Source organism: Cydia pomonella, chromosome 13 (genome assembly GCF_033807575.1).
Source record: "Cydia pomonella isolate Wapato2018A chromosome 13, ilCydPomo1, whole genome shotgun sequence".
NCBI classification, from domain to species: Eukaryota; Metazoa; Arthropoda; class Insecta; order Lepidoptera; family Tortricidae; genus Cydia; species Cydia pomonella.
The window spans coordinates 8939094-8960742 of NC_084715.1; the positions used below are offsets into that span (position 1 = coordinate 8939094).

Genomic DNA, 21649 nt, shown 5'->3' on the forward strand with positions numbered 1-21649 from the left:
ACAATGATTCGTCGTGCGATTATCCGGGGATGATCTATTCGTAATAAATAATTCGTTTAAAATTTCAATATATAAATGAATTATTCGTTATTTTATTCGGAAAAATAACATGAATGATATTTAATACACGCTCAGATAGCAAATCTGAATAAGCAACTCCAATGTATTTTAGGACCAAGGAGAGACATTTATATGAATGAAAGAGAAAACCGCATAACTCAATTTTCTTAACAGTTGTGTACTAGTGAGTTTCAGACAGAGACTATGTTCATTATGATTTATTTAAAATTATTTACATATTATGATAGATCTAGGACTCTAGGTCATCGACATCAAACAGACCAGATAAACCCGTAGAAAACTTTTTTAATTGTTGGGATAACAAACAGCTAAGTATGTAGTTGTTTTGTAAGCTAACGAATAATTTATTCGTATACCATTTTTAGTTATTCGTTTTCCCGAATATATTTTGTCCGTCTCTGGATTCAAATTCCGAGTTGGACATGGAATTTGAACATTTTTGAAGACGTTTAATTTCAAAACAATAGAATCCTTCGCGCTAAAAATAGATTTAATTTGAACGCAGGATTTTTTTTTTCTACCTTTACGTTCCATTGTAAGCATATATCATTTAAAAACCAATCATTACAAAAAAATACAGAAAGCGGATGAAGGTAGATTTAATTTAAAAAATAAGTAGTTAATTATACTTTTATTTACAAAACTAAAATATCTTTCAATATTTCTAAACTAAAAGCTTGATTAAAATGTTATGGTGAGAGTACGGAACGGTCCCAAATATGGCGAATTTTATCCATTCGTTCTTGTCATTTTTGCTGCGATGCTTGCTTTTGTGTAAAACTTGTGTTTTGTTGCGTTGAAAATGGCTGACACCGGTCTACGTATGAATTTTGCTGCATTGAAGAGGGCAGATCCATACGCGCGAGAAATAATTGACAGTGCTACCCACGTTGCACTTTATACATTTGAGGAGAACGAATGGGAGAAAACGAACATCGAAGGAGCTTTGTTTGTGTACAGTCGGAATGGAGAACCGTATCACAGTTTGGTGATTATGAACAGATTGAATACGAACAACCTAATCGAACCTGTATCGAAAGGAATAGAATTACAATTAAAGGAACCTTTCCTATTGTATCGGAACGCCAAGTGTTGTATTTACGGCATATGGTTCTACGATAAAGACGAGTGCGTTCGAGTGGCGACGAAACTCAATTCTTTGGTTAAGGAGTCTATAAAACAAGCGCCCGTTGAGAACATGCCGCAAACGCCTGCGTACAGTTCCACGCCGTCTAACCCTCCGGTGGATATTTTCAGTATGTTGAGCAAGGCGCAAGACGACTTTAATTCCAACAAGGGTCTCGTGGTGAACAAGAGCGAGGCGTCGGCGGCTCGGGCGCCGGATATGGCGTCACAGAGCGTGATGGACTTCTTTGCGAAGGCGGGTGGAGGTGGTGCAGTACAAATGCCTGCCGTATCGTCACTGCCGTCGCCGGGAATTTTCGGACCGCGGCAGCCGGACTCGCGGGAAGCACCTGGCCTGCTTCAAAGGCTTATGAGCAACCCTGCTCACTCCGTCGAACATATAGAAAAACAGCAGCGCTCGGTCACACCTCAAGAGGTACATGCTAATGGTAACATCTCTCTCGATACCTCATTGAGACAAACTAGTGGGTTCCAGTTGAAGTCTACCCCCATTGAGAATAATAGTCAATCTCAAAACCAGCAAAGGATACCAGGCATTCAAAAGGGTCCATTGCTAAGTGGGTTAGATACTAACGGGCCTATTACATTGGAGACTGAATTAAATCTAATGCACATGTCTTCTCCTAAGCCAGCATCTCCACCAGCTGCTTATTTGAATCAATCACAGGACATCAGTTATTTAGAGAAGGGCATTTTCCCACTTAACAACTCTCTACCGATGCATTCGAAGCCAGCATTAATGCCTCCAACAATGTTTACGGCTACTGTAGGAGAAGTGCATCCCTCCCCTGAACCGCTGACGAGGAATCAGCTTCTGCAAGCCTTCAATTACCTACTTAAGCATGACTCTGATTTTGTCAACAAGCTTCATGAAGCCTATGTCAAATCCTTCTCAGAGAAGACATTCTCTGTGTCATAAAAGTTCATTCTTTCTGACTAGCAACTGTTATTGCCAGTTGCTGTTGTACAGTTGCTAATCAAAGTGTAAAGGTTGAGGTACATGTATCATGATTTAACTGAACATGGGTTACTATTCCACCTTGTAATTGTGAAAGTATACTAAAGTGTGTAAGTAACATTAAACCCAGTTGTGGCTACATTCTGTTCTTGTCTGTTTGATCATTCTGCATGTACTTCAACCATAAATCCTTTGAAACATGTAGATTCCTAGTTTTGTAGACACTCCTTTGTTTGAACAGACTTCGTAAATAAGTTTTAACACTTTGACTGTCATTTATACCTGTATAAAGAATGAATTTTAGTGACATGCTTTAATCCGAGTCATGTAAATTGTTTCTTGAAAAGCTATTTGTGATATTGGTATTGGCTTCTTAGGTAACAGCAAAATCTTAAAATTGCAACTTAACTTTCATTACCTAGTTTAGTTTAACTAAGTTAGTTCATTGCAATATTAAAATAGTTCAGGAAAGAAAGAATTTCAATGACAATACTTATTTTTCTAAGGTATTTTATGTCTAATGGAAGTTAAAAAGTTTATTAGCATATTTTGTTTGTTGCAATGGACTTGAGTAAGGACATCCTTTTGAAGATAGTTATTTCTTTGTAAGGACTGCAAAAATTGCTATAACTTTACAAAAAGTATTTGTTACTTCACCTTAGTAGTTTATGTATCAGTTTTAGCTTTACTTATGTGTTTAAAATTTATTAGTAATCTAGGATGATCATAATCTTGATATTTAACTTCTTCAATACTGTAATTTGTTTAATCTTTTGTATTACAGGGAAAATCAGATTCTAATTGGATTCTTTTTATAATTTTAAAGCCATTTAGCCTGTTTTTATATTTCTGATTTCTTATATTCATATTGGCCTTGATATTTTCATTTCTGATTAAGAGTAAAGAGATTATTTATGCCAATTTGTGAAATAAAAATAAGTAATAAGTTCCTGAAACACAAAACAGGTTGACAGATATTTAAAAAATCTTTTATGTTATGCAAATATGGATACTTTACCTTTAACCTGTAATTATTATTTCAAAAGTGTAGTTTAACACTATGTATGAAATGTATGTAACATCTGAAATTCTATAAGAATTACTTTGAGGTAAAACATCTCCCTAACATGCCATTTTATGGTATTTTTGACAATTGGTCATTTTCTGGCCATTAACGAGTTTCTTTGGATAATTCGTCGAAAAACAAAATACGATCCACGGCTAATGACAGTTGGTTGTACTTGATATTCATCATTTCAGTCATTTTGTATGGGAGCATTTTAGTATTTGATAAAGACTCATTCTGGCCTATCAGATTCAATAATCGTTAAATTCCGATTAATACTTTGTGCACGAGTTCTCAATGCTCCCAAGAAAAACCATGTTATGTTAACTTTGTTATGAAATAATTAAAACACTACATATTTCGAATTGCATCAAAATAGATCCAAATTAAAGAGTTCATTCATCTATAACTTTCATTTTATTTGATCTTTAATCCTTCCTAATAAATCCAAACCGACGATGATTGTGGCACACATTACACGGTTTTCTTGTGGCTTCGAACTGATTAATGATAGATTTCATGGAGGCCTTAACTTACTTTACTCTTTGGCCTTAACCTCCTGAACATCGTTCAATAAATTTTTCGTGTTATGGCTCCATCAAGGTGTTGATGATTCTGCCAATGTCGAGGTTGGATAAGACACGGCTAGTATATGAATCTTATCATATTACGGTCATAGACAGTGTCATACCAAATATGCAACGCACACGCCACCTCATTTGGTACTACTGGCAACTTCAATCTAACTTGAAAAACTTCCGGAAGCCTACTTCACTAGTATTAGGCGGGTTAAGTGTAAACCAGAAAAAAATAAAAAGCCGTAAAGCATGGATGTTACTTTGGTATGTAAAACATCAAACTTTCAAGAAGTCAGTCAAGAAACACGCCAGAACATAACTAATATTATCTAGCTCTTTGCACGCCACGCCTATCGTGAACCTTGTCGGAATACACGAAGGTTGATATTGGGCTGTAGCTGCGCTGCAGTTGACGTCTTTGATAGTACAAAGGGTTCAATCGGTTGTAAAACGGTGTATAATGTATGCTGCCAGCTCTCTCTTTATGACATCTGAATCTAAAGCCTGACCAGAAATATATGATCATTGTCAGGAGGGTGCTTTTATTCTCATGTATAGGGTGACAGTTTAGTATGAAAAATTTAGTTCCAATGAAATTCCGCAATATGGCGTGTGATAATATATTACTGGTCAAGCTTTATAAATAACACAATTCATAAGAACATATTAGGTACTAAAAAATAAAACAAATAAACATTCAAAAATTAACATTTAATTCTTTGAACAGTGCTTCGCTTCATCATCATCCATTTATTTTACAATGCGTACTTAATAAACAAAATCAGGTAATAATCACTTTAGTCACCAAAACTCCCAGATGCGATAGTAATGTAGGCCTTATTTTTCTTTTAACGTTTTGACCAATATGTCTGAAGAACACAAATTTATCGGTAAACTAATCGAACACTTGTTTTTCCGGACCGCGTTTTATTTATTTTTTAATTACCGTTTTGGGTGCCACCAATCGTAGATACGGCCCATTTGGTACATGGACACTGCAGCCTAAGGACGCTTGCAACTACTTACATACGCGTTGCATATTCATTACGGTAAATGTTCGAGAATAGAGGAACACTGGCGGTTAAAACGTAGTACCGTTATGCATTTTACGTTAAAAGTTGGCGTTAACGCCCTACACTACACTATTTACAGAAAAATAATAAAAACAGTGAAGGTAACCGCCAGTTAATAAAATCTTATAACAATATATACATGGAAATATACCTACTAAATATCGTATATGAGCGTCACAATTAGGTACGCGACAGTAGACGTGTGCCCCAAATAGACTTGATGATATAAGAGGCAAACGATCACACGAACCACCAGATGGTAAGCAATTACCGCCGCTCATGGACACCTGCAATGCCAGAGAGGTAACATGTGCGTTGCGGACCTTTTAAGACGGGAGTACGCCCTTTTATTTTCACCACTTTTTGACTATCCTTTTGTAAACCTTATTGCCATAACATAAGATTTACCAAATGACAATAATAAAGGACACAATGTACCGTTCAGTAACACGTGCACTTATTATGTTTTTGTCTTAGCTCGGTCTCATATTACTACAATTATCACCTTTAAACGTAATATTGCACTAAGATGATACATGCAATTAAATGAAAACATGTCTGTTTAAAGGTCGGTGTTAATTTTATGACTGCAATATAAAAGAGAGATTTAGGTGCCATTTTTTTTATCTCACGTCTCACTAAAATGTCTCATAGATATGTCAACACTCTTATTTCTATGGTAAGGTGTAAATTTATTTTTTTCCAGCCACGGGAAAGGCTATGTATAAATGATTTAGGAGCCTATGTATGTATGTTTGTGTCCTTATTATCACAGATCTAAAATGAAGCTTGCTTACATTCTGGACCTGATACTGGAAGTGTAGAACCTGCTGTGCCGATTTTGATGATTCAATCGATTGAAAACTTACTATCATTATCGGTTGATACAGGCTGAAAAAAGGCCGAATTCGCCTTCAAAATTCAACATTTTTTTTAATGATTACCTAATAGTAAAGTTTAATTCATTATTATTTGGATATTTGTATGTTTCAGTACCATAAGTCCATAACTTGAATTCGATTGGGCATTTAACAACTAAAGTGATTATTTAATTACCGTATACCTTATTAGAACTGAGCCTGCATACTTTGTACATGATTTAAGTAGCATAATACCCTATTGTCAATTTGTCATAATCCTGTCTCACAGCATTTGACCCGAGAATGTGCAGTTGAAATTATCTGGAAGTAGGGTCACGGCATTTATTTGTTGACCCATCTACGGCTTAAGGTAATTTGGTAGTCAATACTAACGCTATGACATTTCCAATCCAAGGTTCCCTGTATATTTTTCACATAGCTTGGGTTCGGTGACAGCTGTCATCTCAATACAATTTCTAACCTTAAAATGCCAAATTGTATTGAGATGACAGCTGTCACCGAACCCACGCTATGTGAAAAATATTATAGTGAACCTTAAATGGCTCAACCATTTTAAAGTACACAACCGTACGTCAGACCAAAACGAGGGAGTGTTCATTATTTTCATAGAAATTTGACATCCACACTTTGTTATAGCAAATGCCATGGACAGTTAGCTTGGTCTAACTCTAACAGTTCATTGAACTTAATATACAAAATTTGTCATTATCGTTTGCGTCTTCTTGCTTAAATAGGAAGGATGATATTTCAATGGATTATTTTGTTAAAAGTTTATCTCAGATAATTTCGACTGTTATACCGACGGATATAAATGTTTCATCAATATTGTAACATTTTAATCGCAAGTAATAATTCTCTGGCAAAGTGTGCAACATGCACTTGTACAAGTATTCATATTATTTAACCTGTTTATTAATATGTTATTTTTAAGCATAGACAAAGGAACAATAACGTGCATAAACCGGAATAGGTAACTCATCGTTTCTTATTGACAACCTAGAGAGCTTATTTTGCACCGATTTAAATAGAACAAAGAGAGGACGTGTGAATTTCACATTAATGATGCACAATTAGCTTGGACCGACTCAAGTTATTTTACTAAAACAAAATTAAAGGCGAGCACGAAAAAGCCACCAGGAGGCTTCGTTCTAACAAGATTGAGGACCTCAGTATCTATTAGTTTGTATTATTCCTTTGGATATGCTTTAAGTAGTTCACTCAACATGGGTTTGCGAAAACCTACTTTGTGTAAACATTTTACGCACAGACCAGCCAGAATAATCACTGATATGTTTGACATAAGTTATTTGTCCTTTATGAACTAAATAGAGGTCATATAGTAAAGAAAAAATTACCAACGCAAGTCCAGGGCGTTAGCCGCGTAAGTAAGTATTATCTTTATTATATGACATCTATTTTAGTTTCTAAGTTATATTTAGTACTACTTAAAAACACAAATCAAAATATTTTATAAAAACAATTTGATTTGTTCCCTAGTTGTTTGTCTTTTACCAGCAAGTATGACAAATAAGAGTGGCTCAAGGACCCTGGGTCCGGGACTGGTTACCAATAAAGTGGTATTTGATAGGGTGGGTATACATTTGATATAATTGCTTTTACAATTAAATCAATTCGAAAACCATATCGTTAACTTACCTGAAGAAAAGGGTAACCAAATCAAATCAATAGAGTTAATTTTGGGTAAGTGCTTACTGTATCAAAAACCCTTGATAGAGAAACTGCGAAGTGTTTTTAGAACGAGATTAAGTTACTTTAATCTCTGTGGTCAACTCAATGATAGGGTAATTATATAATAGGGTTACCCTATCGGAAAGATTAATCAAATGGAGGGGTTTTCGGTCCCTGAGAGGGACTAAGATTATGTGAAGGCCAATGCGATTAACCTATCATATTTGGAAAGAATACAGTTATTCGTGGGATAAGATGAAATGATTAGAGATTCCACGAATATTCGGCAACTTTGCCGAACATTCGGTATTCGGCCGAATACTGAATAATTATTACACCTAGGACTTATAAAGAACAATTATACACTTAAAGTGTATGTGTGTAAAATGTATTCTTGAGAAGTTGTTATAAATGAAGAATTTTTTGGAGAATTTGTTGTTTGCATTATAGATTAATTTTATCATAGGCTAGATTTGCTTGATGATATATACACTGCTTAAAGAAGAACAAAACTTAAATCTCAGAACATATTGTCCTTTTGTAGGCGACCAGTTTTCATAATAAATGTGATTCAAAATGTACACACGTTTTACCGAATATTCGGCCAAAACCACTATTCGTGGCTTCTCTAAAAATTATGGTCTAAGGTATGATAAAGTTATGGTCTATGTTTGAAATATTCATCGGTACACACACAATCTCGGCGCGACACATAATGAAATCCTCGTCATAGTGATTTGCCAATTAAAAAACACTAATCTATCTCACAATATTATTTTTAAAGTCATCAAAATTCGGTTTCGAAAGTTTGTACAAAACGAAAACTTATTTCGATTAAAAACTATTATAAAAAAATGAGAGATCATTTTTTAAACATACCGAAGTGAACAAACCACTGAAACCGTTTACATTATACTATTTACAGTTTTCTCGAATGGAAGGTTAATATTTAAAAACATTATTTTCCACGGAATAATATTTAATGACTAGTCGTTTCAGTCGACCTCACGCCTATCAATATTTTGCTATTTAAAACTATTTCCATGAATAACGAATTAAAAAAGTGCCCTTTAATTCACATTTATCATTAATAAAATTATATATTTACGATTAGAAATGAAACGAAACTTTTCCTTTTTTAGATTTGATTAGTAAACCTGAAGGCATACTTATACAGACAAATCATTTTCTAAACTTTATTAATAATTGATATGGAAAATAATGTTTTTAAAACATGCAGAACATTATATTTGAGCAGAGCACCTCACGCTAGGTTAAAAACAGTTTCTGACGTTTTAACCTTTTTACCGTAGTCGCTGAGAGTGGTGTATCTTCTGTGGTGTCATTTAATCTGTGCATTAGTCAGGGCGAGTGGATGTGACACGATGAAAAGGTTATTATTTAACGTCGTAGAAATTGGCGTATAAAATTCAAATATTAAACACTTTTAATCGAGTAGTTACTATTACAAATCGATATAATATCGATGAATATCTGAGTGAGGTGCTTGATTAAAAAAAAACTAGCGATCATAAGATAAGGTGGGTTACTCTAGTTATTTAAGATTCATTCTAAAACTGGACTTCTCACTCACATCAATAGAGCGAGACACATACTTAAGAACAAATAATAATATTTCATACAAATATTGTCTAATTTCTAGTATTAAGCAGCCTATGACACATTTAAATAGTAATTCGAATCTTATTACAAAAGAGGTAAAATGTGTCTTCGATAGTATCCGTACTAACGAAAGTATATTACCTACATTAGTTTTAGTTACCATGGATGGTAATTATTAGGTAAGATCTGCCAATAGTCACTATAGTGTCTTTAAGTCTTAACTTAATAAAGTACTAATTCTAATTCATCATTGAAGTTGCAAACATAGGAATCCTACCAAATCTCTGGTATGCAATTCAAGCCCTTTGGAGCATGGGAAATATATTCCCTTTTCTACGGTTTCTTTTAAAGAAAAATGTCAATCAATCAATTTACTGAAGTTATGGATTTATCAAAGATGTATATTTTTTGACTATAGACAATAGAATGCCATCTAAACAATTACAAACATACAGCCAATAGATGGCGTTTACTGTAGTAAACAAATGTCAATACGAAATGAAATATTCGCTATTTTACTCAATACGGAGTTTTTTTAACTTAAGATGTATTTATTAACTATTGAGAAGTAATTTAACATAAAAACAATATTTGTATGAAACTCTCGTATTAATCGCCTGTATCCTAACATTATTAGATATACGAATATACATAATGTATAAGCGTTCACTTTTCAAGTACGAAAAACACAAAAAACTTAAACAAACGTATTGAACTACAGTTAAATCTATATGTATATTTGAATAAGCGGCGAACGGCGTATTTTTTTAACGAGTGAAATAATAAATAGTTCCAGGCCGAGCCGTGTGGCGCCCGTTTTGTACAAAAGCCGATTCACCTCTGTAAACAAAAAAGAAACATTCATTAGAATTGTACATTTAATTCAAGTATAAAATATTTGCGGTCAATCATGAGGAGGACGTGCTTAAAAGGTCCCGAGAAATCCGAATAGTAATAGTCTTACTGAATTGGATAGTGTAAATTGTGTTTGACTAAAAAATACAAGAAACACGTATCTACGCTATAAAAATGAGTTGTGAAGAAAATATAAAGGTTCCTGGCAAAAATACATCGCTTTCTTTCAACAATATGAATATGAATTTCTATTAAATTACTTATAGTTAAGCCAATGTTTTATTATTTCCTCGTAGTAGTCGTGAAAAACACTATGTAATGCCTCGGCCGGAAATGCTAAAGATGGACTCGTATTATTTGAGGGCCTATTCTAACGTGTCGGCCCTCAAACTCACTCGCCCATCTTTGAGCGGTTTTCCGGCCTCTCCTACAATGTACTCTAATCCACAACCAACAATGTGGCTGTGGTAACATTTGATGTTGTTCGCTCTAATAAACTGTCACGTATGGATCGCACCAATAGTCCAGAAATTGCCGCGCGGAGCAACTCGGTTTGTTGACGTGCCTCGTCTGCGACAATCGCGGCGGCAACGTCTCGAGTGGCAATTTCTTCGCGAAGCGACTCGTTCTGTCTGATATCGTCTATAGCATCGTAAGGTCCACCATAAAAAAAAAACCTATTTTTCATTAGAACCTTGTTGTTTAGTAAATTGAGATACATTCATTTTGTCTGAGAAAGCAATGAAACGATGAATTCATTATTTTGTATATGAAAGGTTCTAATTCAGTGATTCTTAACTTTTTCAGTTCTGCCACCCCTATGACTAACTAGGGAACCCGATTTTACCCCTCCTGCCAATAATTATCAATATTCTTTCTTACAGGTCTAATTTATGTTATATTTAATTGAGATTATTAACCCCGTAAAATACCATTTTTACCTCTAGGTTAGAGACCGCTGTTCTAATTAAATCACAATGGACTTTACGAGGATAGTGTTAACGAGAGCCACGGTCAGAGTGTGCGTTCCGTGGACGAGGCTCCAGAGGGTTGGATGTAAGTGTAGGTATGGGGCAGTACTCACGCAGGCTACCACAGCCGGTGCAGGTGCAGGTTGCGCGACAGCACGGAGCGCACGTCGTGCGTGAAGCGCAGCGCGTCCAGCACCGGCAGCAGGTTCAGCAGCGCCGAGTCCAGCGGGTCCGAGAACCACGATTTTATTGGTATCGCGTTGTCTGAAAATATGTTTACATCGATAAGCTTCCTATCCAGCCCAAGAAGCTTATTTAAATAACATGTCTGATTGCCTTATTTTTTGTAAAGTGGAATTAATATATCTTAGAGCAGGGGTTCCCAATCTTTTTCAACATGCGGCGCAGTTACAAGTTTAGTAGTTTGCAACGGCGCCCTTGTAAATTTAAAATCACGGTCGAAAAAGAGTGACACGGCGCTATATTATTTACCGATGCGAGCGCTCAAATAGGTACCCGCGAATATTTGTAGTTTCGGATAATGATAGAACTCACGGCGCCCCTCTTTACTTTCTACGGCGCACCAGGGCGCCGCGGCGCACACTTTGGGAACCCCTGTCTTAGAGTGTATGTCAAAAGCATTCAACAAATTTTTACCTCGGCCCCTAAAAAAAGCTGTGTTCGGAATTTTTTAAAATTGTGATTGTCTTTGGCATTTTTTTATACTACGTCGGTGGCAAACAAGCATACGGCCCGTCAGATGGTAAGCAGTCATCGTAGCCTATGGACGCATGCAACACCAGAGATATTACATGCGTGTGAAGAAAAGAACCCCATATTGTAGCCCATCGGGAAAACCTCGGGAGGGAGCTCACTGATCCGCCGCGGGAGGAAATTCCTCTTAAGCCGCACAGTACGCGACCATTTAGGTTCTAGGGTGTGAGGATGAACACCCTTTTTTTTTTTTTTTTGACGGAGTGGGAATGCATTTACGCACAGTGTGTGGGACTCGCCGCTCCTTTCCCCTCTCCTGGCAAGAGGGGGGGAGAATTGGCCCTACCCACTAAACCCACTCCGGCGTTTCACCCACTTTGCCGTTTATGAGGGCGCACTGGGATCGATGACATTCCACCACGGCGCCCTCCGGCAGCCCCGGCTTATCGCCAAGGCACCCTCATAATGGAGGGGGGGATCAGAAACGCTTGATCCCCCTCCCCCGACAACGTCTATGGGGCCGTGCAGTGCGGGTTTGGTACCCGCTGGCCCTACTAAGGCTCGAGGCGAGCATGGGCTCTTCGCCCTCGACCCTGCCGCCTGCGACGGAGAGGAGGCGCATTCGCAGATGCTTCTCGCTCCCTCTTCGCCTTCTCCTTCTGCGACATGACTTTTTCGCAGAAGGAGGCCACCGCTTCCCATTTCCTCTCGCTACCCAGCATCGCCACAATTATGCTGTGTAGCGAGAGGTCCGCAACCCCCGTCACCGCCCTAAGGGCCACTCTTTCCACGGCCCAGCGATTGCACTCTTCGAGAGTGTGCTGGGCCGTGTCATCCGCTGCGCCACATTCGTTGCACTGGGGCCCCGGTTCCCTCTGTATCTTGTGCAGGTAGTGTCCGAAACAGCCGTGTCCGGACACTACCTGCGTCACCCTGAATGTCAGGGCCCCCTTCCTTCTCCCCAACCACTCATCCATTACTGGGAGGATAGCCCCTATGGTTCGGGTTCCATAACGGCTATCCTCCAAGGCATTCCTCCATCTTTCCTTAAGGCGCTCCGCGGCTGCTCGGGCCAACCTCTCCACCTCTCTCGCATCTGTGGGCTCCCCACGCCTCCTGGCCTCCGCCCTCTGCCAGTATCTTTCAGCCAGCACCCCCGCGTCTAGTTCCCACGCCGGAGTGCCGGCAAGGAGGCATGCCGCTGCGTGAGAGGTAGTGCGGTAGGCCCTCACCATCCTCTGGGCCATGAACCTCTGCGGCCGACGGAGCAGTGCCTTCGCGCGTCTCGTCAGCGAGGATGAACACCTTGCCGACGGCGAGCGGTGCGGTGAGAAAGCGGCCGTTGGCATCATGTCAAACAATTCTTAAGAGCACAGCCCATTGTACAAGCGGCAGAACACACACAGGAGGCAAAGTTTCTTCTTAGATTTAATGGTTCAATACCGCTTGTGAGTTTGGCATCGTTTTTTCGGCTTTGGACTGAGACTTTTTCTTCATTGTTGTGGTTTCTAATTTTCTCTTCCTCTTTTTGCTTCGATTTTACTTTCTAATACTGTTGTAGATTTTTTGTGAATAGTTAGAATTCTATTGTCATTCTCGGTTTCCGAAAATAAGAATAATAGTAATAAAGACGTAGGTATCTGTCGATCACATCACCCGCCAGCTTCACCAGTGCAGTCAGTCAATGCAGGACGGCTTATGGCGAGCTATTGGGAAGTAGCGACCCCATGTACCCGAGTGCTCCTGGGGGAACTCTCGTCACCCGAAAAGTAGGTAGGTGGGACAATATCCACTGCCTCTGGCTTGCCTTAGTAGTCGCAAGAGCTACGTTCTCGAGGGTAGATATGACAACGTAAGTGGAGAGTTGGCTATATGTTTAAAGTCCAGTGACACCTCTCTACCCTCAACCCTCACACCGGTGTTGCCCTTGAGCCATCCTAGATGTCGCTTTTTGTGGCGCTCATCTTGTAGTGGCGAGTCATCGACTGCCGGAAATAAAATTGCATACCGTTTTATTAGTCAGGCGTCCGGTTTCTTTACATAGCCCAGTATTTCCCTAGTCCATCGCTTTCACCCATTAGCCTAGTTCATTTCAGATTCCATCAACTCTCAAAAGTCCTTCCACCTTGGCGGGTCCCGTCTCTGCGACGTCCCATGACACTGGCAAGGGCAGCATCCTCTCGGAGTACCCCTTACATCTATTTAAAATGTCAAAAGGGGTTCTATGTGTTGGCTTTAGCTCCGTTTCCGACTAAAAAGCCAAAAGCGGCTATGTAGTTTTACGCTGTACCAAAATTTAACACATTTACTTCACCAATGAGTTTTTTTTTACCTTTGGTTAAAGTAAAGTTAGATTCTCACCTGGAAAGTCCCTATAGGCCCCGGGCGAGTTGTCCAATATGAACACCCTGTTGAGGTCATCGCATATCGACGTCAGGTTCTTGGTGTATGAGCCGTGCTCGGCTGTGCAATGTTGTCTAGAAAAACAAAACTTTATTGTCATACAAGCAGGGTACATTATTGATTAATCAGGTATATTTTTTTATCAAGCGAAATAAACACTCGCTCGAGCTTGCTGGTGCCCTGACGAGTATAAACAAACGGTTTAGAACGACTTTTCATTCATATCGCTAGCAGGTGTCTACCTGTTTACTTTTGTATGGCTTTTTAAAATCAAAATGGGATAAATTCAAAAACTTCAAAATGTAACTTGACACCCACAGTTAAGAGGAAAGTGTAAGACTGACTTTCCATACAAACATGGCCTCCATGTTCTTCTCTGGATATTTACATTAAAGATTTTTTTTTTACTCAATATGATGTATATTAAGCATACCTATTGCCCCTTCGTATGAATTTATCTAATTTTTAAATTATTATAAGAACAAAGCACGAAAAAATTTTTTTGGAAGATATGGGTTGATTCATCAGGTGTTGAGTATGCTTCTATATCACAGTAGGTTAGAGCAACTCAACCCGTGTTCCAAAAGGAGTTCAAATGTCTCTCGAAACATTGAAAATTTTAAGCTTTTTTTTTATTGAAGTTCAGTCGGTAGTGACATTGCTTATGAAGTAGGAGGTATCGGGTTCAAATACTGGTAAGGACATTTATTTGTGTGTTCGTCATAAATGTTTGTTCCTTAGCTTAGTGAGTTAGGTCTATTTCTGTAACATTGTCCTATAGTTTTTATTTATTTATTAGTATTTATGAATTGAGTTACCTATAAAATCGGCGGCGCAGTATACCACGCCCGTTGTCCAGCTTATCGGCGACCGCCGCGCCGTATATCTCCATCGAGGCTGTGAACACCACCAGCTCGTACCACTGCGACACCTGGGAACAAGGAATTCAAGGTCAAACTTAAAATGCTCGATAGCGCTTTTCGTGACCGCTGTTCATGTACTGTTAGCGCTTGAAAATGGAGACCTCAGCTTACCATCAGGCAATTTTTGACTGCTCGTTTGCCTCCTATATCATGCAATAACGCCATCAGCACATAGAGCGTAAGCGTATCGTAAAAACGTTACGGGTAAATACGCGACGCTTAGAGTTCTGCGCACGAAGTGTCGCGCAAGCGTAATCGTTTTATGAGTGAAATCCCATTAGTTTACGCTTTTCTTTTTACGCCAGTATTACGCTATGATACTGTCGACAGAAATCCCATACTATACGCTACGTGGGCGGACTTGTTTGAACTTGTTCGTGCTCGTAGCGCTCTTTAAAGATATGAATATAAATAATTGAAAGAGTTTGTGTATCTGGGAACCTTGTCCACTAGGGACGGTAAACACGATGAAGACATTGAAAGGAGAGTGAATGCTGGAACTCGTGTGAATGGGGCACTCAACGCTTTTATGAACAGCCAGAAGGTGTCGCAAAAAGCACGGTTGGCTGTGCATAGAGGGGTGTTGGTGCCTACACTTATGTATGGTAGCGAAAGTTGGGTATGGCAGAAGAAACATCAGAGTCAAGTGAATGCAGTGGAAATGAGAGCGTTGAGAAGTGTGCGTGGTGTAAAATTACAAGATAGAATTAGGAACAGTGTGATAAGGGAAAAGTGTGGACTGAACAAAGATGTAGTGACAAAAATTGAGAAAGGTATGTTGAGATGATTTGGACATGTGGAAAGAATGAGTGAAAGGGGGTTAACAAAGAGAGTGTATAAGGGAAAAGTAGAAGAGGGAGCTGGAAGGGGTAGACCTCGGCGGACTTTCTCTGATCAAATCGGGGAAATCCTGAAGAAAGGCCAGGTCAAGAGCACCCTAAACCGACGAGCGTGTATGAGGAATGTCATGAAAGTGAAGGAAGCGTAAGAGGTATGTCAGGATCGTAGCAAGTGGAAATCCGTGGTCTCTGCCTACCCCTTCGGGAAATAGGCGTGATTATATGTATGTATGTATGAATATAAATTACCAGAGAGTAGGTTAGGGTCGTTATTGTTGTTTCGATGTTTTATTTTGTTTAAATATTCGTTGACCGAGCGATAATTTATTTGTCGATCTAGTTTAAGGATTTTTTTCTGAATAGCGCGGAGAAATGAGGGATCACGAGGTCTACAGCACACAGAACCACTAGAGGTAGAGACAGACCAAGATTTTGATAGCCCAGCCTGCGCATTAAAATAACACTTGCACTGTCAGGGCTGCCAAAATCGCTGCCAACGTATCTTGGTCTGACTCTAGTAAATAATCTCTACCATGCCACGTGTCGCTAATAAATATCACCCAGTCATCTTTATTTCATCCACGGTGTCGAGATATTTTGCAACCCTCGTGCAAAATTTTGTATCGACTTTACATATCTCATAAACACGCCACATGTGGCAGGCATGTGCTAAGTGTTTATCACAACTCGAGTTATGTTAGTTAACTGTTAATTTATTTTATTTTACACACATGTTCCATTCTTTAGTGTAAACATAAAGGAATGGAACATTTCAAAATAACGACACCTAAATGTTTTGATGATGATTTGTAAACCTTATTGCAAAGACAAGCTCCACTCCGTTATATGCCTCTCTCTACGGATATGGAAGAGCGATGGAGAGGCAGATAACGAAATTTCGGTTTCGTTTTTTTCGCGGTAGGCCCTCAATTAGTGTTGCCGTATGGTATATTTAATTAATCATTCATAAACCGTATTACAGCGTGATAAGGTCGTTTATTGTGCTATGTATCGTCGTTTGCACGTTACGCACGCGATATACTCATAATCGTAGTTTAACAATTGGTCCTGTCTTTCTGCATACATTAGGAAAGATTTATTTTTGCAATCATAGGTAGTTCGTGTCATCCACTATGACGTGCACATTTGTAAAATCTAACCAAGGCACGCATCTTCCAGAATGACACGAACTATATCCTTATATTCCTTATACACAAAGTTGGGAGCAAAGATTTTTAATATAAAGCAAAGTAAATATAGCAAAAAATCTGTCCTGTCTATCTGTAGGTGTTGTTGATTGAATTAGCGTGCTTTCATCTCTCTCTCTATGAATAGCATTTGTTCTGATTATTCATTAAATAAATTTACTGTGCAAAGTCATATATTTATTAAAGTAAGATACAATATACATAAACATGGAGACGGTAAAGAGTATATAAAAAAAGCTGGTACCTTCAGTAGTGATATGAAGAGGTAGAAGAGTAGAAAAGAAGGGTCTTGGGGGACTTTCAGTATATGATTCCTGCACCATCTTCGCACTCAAAAGCTTTAATGTCTCTGTGGCTTGTGGCTCTGACTCTTATGGAGACAGCTCTTATGACGGAAATTTGAACTTTAACTTTCAACCAGAAAAGAAATAACATAATTTTAGGTATGTTTTAATTCCTGTAATTTATTAAATTCTTAATGTTAATATAATGTCACTCCTTTCAACATGTGTAGCTTGACTGTAAGTGTTAACCTACGGAATAAATAAAATAAAAAGAAATATATATGGTACACTCGCCGTTGTAGCAGCTGCAAGTGACCATAAGCACAGAATAAATAATAGGACTACCGTACAGAAATGACACTTTCTACAAAACCGAAGTATGGCAGCGATTCAGGGCTATAACCGCGAAAATAGAAGTTTGTCAGTTGCGGGCTTCTTCTCTGTCACTCTAATTACGTCTTAGTGAGAGTAAAAGAGAAAGATCCCCGCAATTTGCGAATTTCGATTTTCGCGGTAGGCCCCCCAGGGACGAATTATGCTGTCCCTTTCTAATGTATGGTACTATCCCTTTCGTCCATTTAGGGTTGTCAAAATGCAAGTCGTTATCTTATCTGTGGTCGTGCACGTATAGGGACGTTGAGTTGTGCCAACCCTATTGCTCGGAACAATGCTGAGCCGAACGAAGCCGAGATAAGCCGAAAGGAGGAGTGTCGCCCCACTGCCATAAGTTACAATCCGTTGCCTTGCAGTAAATAAATAATATTTATATTCACGTTTTGCCACTACAATTATAAAAGACACTTACTATATCAAGGAAGTAGTCGACGTGCGGCCGCTTGTGCACAAAGAACCTGACGGGATGCTTGTCTATGGTGACCTTCAGGACGAAGTCTGGAGGCGTCCCCGGCTTCACCGTCGGCCGCAGCATTGCGTCGTGATGCGAGTGGATTAACGTCTCATCCAGGTCTAGGACCAGCATCTTTCTCTTTACTAGACCTGGAAATTGAGAAACTTGGTTAGGCAGTTATTAAATGAAACCACGGTTTATTTCGGGTTAGGGAGAATATAGAAAAATTACCAACATGGAAGGCTAAAAGCTGAGGCCACAAAAAGCTTTGTTTTGTGATTGAGGTATTTGAGCAGGTTCCTTTACTGAAAAATATAATAGATATATAGGAGCGGCCAAGTTGCTCACAAATATCTGTCTTCACACGCTTCTAATGTCAAGGCGTTAGTGTGCGTGTTTAGATATTTTTGACCACCTCGGCCGCTCCGATATATCAGATGGCGACTGTACAATGAGCTGCGAAATTGCATGCAGAAAAAATTAATGAATTCATTGATAAAGTCGTCACGCACTTTTGCGGCTGTTGGTACGTACCTACCTGCAATTACCTTAAAAAAATATAATGCCTCTAATACTGGAGGGCTTTGGCTTGGACAAGTTTTCTTTAGTATATGAATATGACATGTATTTTATAGTGTTCTAGTACGTAAAAAGATATTAGTGAACCTCTTATAATGATTGTAACATTGATGACCAAACCTAATCCACCCAGATAAGACCAAAAAAACCCCTTATGCTATAAGTAAAAAATGCCTCACATCATTTTGGAAAAGAGCTGATACTCTTCAAACTGCAGGATCGATTTATATTAAACGTAGCTTAGCTCACCACCCCAAGGAAACTAGCTTTCACGTAAAAAAAAACGCATCGAAATCAGTCGATGATCTATTGAAAAGCTATGATGCTGCAGACAGATAGGCATCAGCCGGGTCCACACAGAGCGAGCATACGCGCGAGGCTATTTCCTCACGCACGCAGGCGGCGTGCTCGGGCGAGGAAAACGGACGCGCCACCTCGTCAGAGGCACGTCTACACTGGCCATTTTATGCGTGAGGAAATTGCCTCGCGCGTATGCTCGCTCTGTGTCGACTCGGCTATTGGCGTCAATCAGACATATAACACCCCTCTTTTTGAATCAGGTGTTAAAAATTACTGAACTAGGTGGAAAAATATTTACAATCTTGCTGGATTAAAGAAATTATATTAATTGTAAAAAAAACACAAGTCATAGAAAATCTGGTCATATAACAATGTTTTGTATTGTGAAATTAAAATTTTACAATTGTTTATAGTAAAGTGCAACAGTATGTGATGTTGACAGTTCATATTTCACGTTATTTCCTCTCATAACAAAAACAACTGATAAGAATTGTTTGCCCTCATTCACTTGAATACAAGGATTCTTCTTCTTTTCATCCTGTTACCCTCTGCTAGGGTGCAGGGCTTAAATCATATTCATCTATTGACTCGGGTCCTGGGCAGTTTGGGTAACCATCTTCTACCCCATCCCCAATACACCCAGGTCTTGCTCCACAGAACAGTGCCAAGTAAATTTAGGGCCACCATGTTTTGCCGGTCATCTTCCAGGTCAGGGCCACTTAGGATAGGTGGCGTCAGGTTTTCGTTTTCATCTTTTTAGGTTTCACGAGTGTCTATATCACATTCTAAATGTGGGTTCAATGTTTTCCACAGGGCATTTTACCAGTGTTACTCAAAAATGCTACTTTATTACCGACACCAACTGGCCTAGTGGGTAATGACCCTGCCTATGAAGCCCATGGTCCTGGGTTCGAATCCCGGTAAGTGCATTTATTTGTGTGATGAACACCATTATTCGTTCCTGAGTCATGGGTGTTTTCATGTATATAGGTATGTATATATCTATATACATACATATGTACATTGTCATCTTGTACCCATAGTATAAGCTGTCAATCTGGGTAAGATTACCCCCAAATATTTATTTATTTATTTATTCTGTAAATGCTAGGAAGCCAATTATTGGTCAGACAATGTTAGGGAAAATACACAAAGGGTCATACACATTTTATAGTATGTTTAAAGGAGCCCACTGATTACAAGTTCGCCAGACGATATTCGCCTGTCAGTTATTCGCGATCGTCAGCTTTTGCCATACTGTACACATTGCCAGACAGTCCAGAGAATCAAAAGCTAATTTCTCTGCTGCACCCTTACAGGCAGTGTACACTTTTTCAATACTTGAGACTCAAATAAGAAAAACGTGATATATATCTACCCGGTTCATCAACATTTATTGTGTACTCCACAGGAGTGACCTTTTTCTGAAATGTGTTTGACCCATACTGAAGTGTTATCTTATCAATAGACTAGAAATATTCTATATTTCAAAACTATGTAGGAAGTATGTTATCATAAAAGTATCTTTAATAGTGTTATCAGAAATCATGTTTGTTGATAGATCTATCTCCTCTATCAATATTGTGGTAAACATGTTGATGGTATTAAGAATACTGAGAGAAATATCCTATTGACTCCTTATTAAATAAATGGTAAAGAGAACCATTGAACAAGAATTCAATCGTGATATCTACAACCAAATTAGGCATAAAAGATAAATTTTAAATTTAATACTTGATCAAGTACATCAAGTCATGCAATATGATAATACCAGGGTAACAATTATATATTCCCATTAATTAATTAATCATATTGTCAAGGAATATTTCTGCAATAAAAATACTGATACTTATGAGAATACAAGGATAAAATAAAGCTTTAATAGCATAAAAAGATAAAAGGGTATTTATTTAATTCAAGACTGGGCTCTGATAGAACATGGATATGATAAGGATAAAGGGAAATGTAGTGCGATTTGCATTAACACGCGAGATAAAGTATACAAAATCAGATAATACTTACTCAGCCTATGTCTAGATACTGGGGACAGTGGGTACACCTCATACTTGACAGATTGGTATTGAGCCAACTGAAACCAAACCACGTGAACGTACAGACGTCTGCGCAAATACAATGAAACACAACATAACAATCACTTAAACTTATAATTACCGCTCGGTATTGCTTCTTAAACATATAACAAACACAACTCCATACTTTCGAAGCAAGGAGCATAAACGCGCGAAGGCCCATTTGCAATTGTTTCAGCATTTGAATTGTTTACGAAATGATCAATACTAAATAATCAGGTGTAGTTTTAAACAATGGAGTACACGACGGGATCATTGACGGCGTAATTCAAAACAAATCTTATTGAATCAAGTGCCGAAAACATCTAACCCGCCATGACATAATCGACCCAATTCCCGCACCACAAGCAACATAGAACGATTATCGTCCTTTCAAATTTTGTCTGTGACTTATTAACGAGTTAAAGTCTCTAGGATTTTGATTAAATTAAATTATTCAATTGATACTGACTAAATAAATGGTTCAGTAATTGTTATTATTTTGATTTGAATAAAAAATAACAATTGTAGTTAGATTTTAACCATATTTCTCAAAAGGACA

General features: G+C 38.4%; 2 protein-coding genes across 2 annotated transcripts; one reads left to right on the forward strand and one right to left on the reverse strand.

Moving 5' to 3' along the window:
• The first annotated feature begins 771 nt into the window (after window positions 1-771).
• On the forward strand, window positions 772-3660 carry LOC133524112 (mRNA-decapping enzyme 1B). Its single transcript, XM_061859962.1, has one exon. It carries the CDS (start codon window positions 884-886, stop codon window positions 2144-2146), a length of 1263 nt encoding a protein of 420 aa, XP_061715946.1. The 5' UTR covers window positions 772-883; the 3' UTR covers window positions 2147-3660.
• An 865-nt stretch (window positions 3661-4525) lies between these two features.
• On the reverse strand, window positions 4526-21463 carry LOC133524116 (CTD nuclear envelope phosphatase 1 homolog). Its single transcript, XM_061859967.1, has 7 exons — window positions 21191-21463; window positions 21041-21107; window positions 18098-18288; window positions 14857-14969; window positions 13997-14112; window positions 11035-11185; window positions 4526-9935 (listed from the first exon to the last, which is right to left on the reverse strand). The coding sequence occupies exons 1-6, from the start codon at window positions 21287-21289 to the stop codon at window positions 11040-11042; spliced, it is 732 nt and encodes a 243-aa protein (XP_061715951.1). The 5' UTR covers window positions 21290-21463; the 3' UTR covers window positions 4526-9935; window positions 11035-11039.
• Between the last annotated feature and the right edge of the window lie 186 nt (window positions 21464-21649).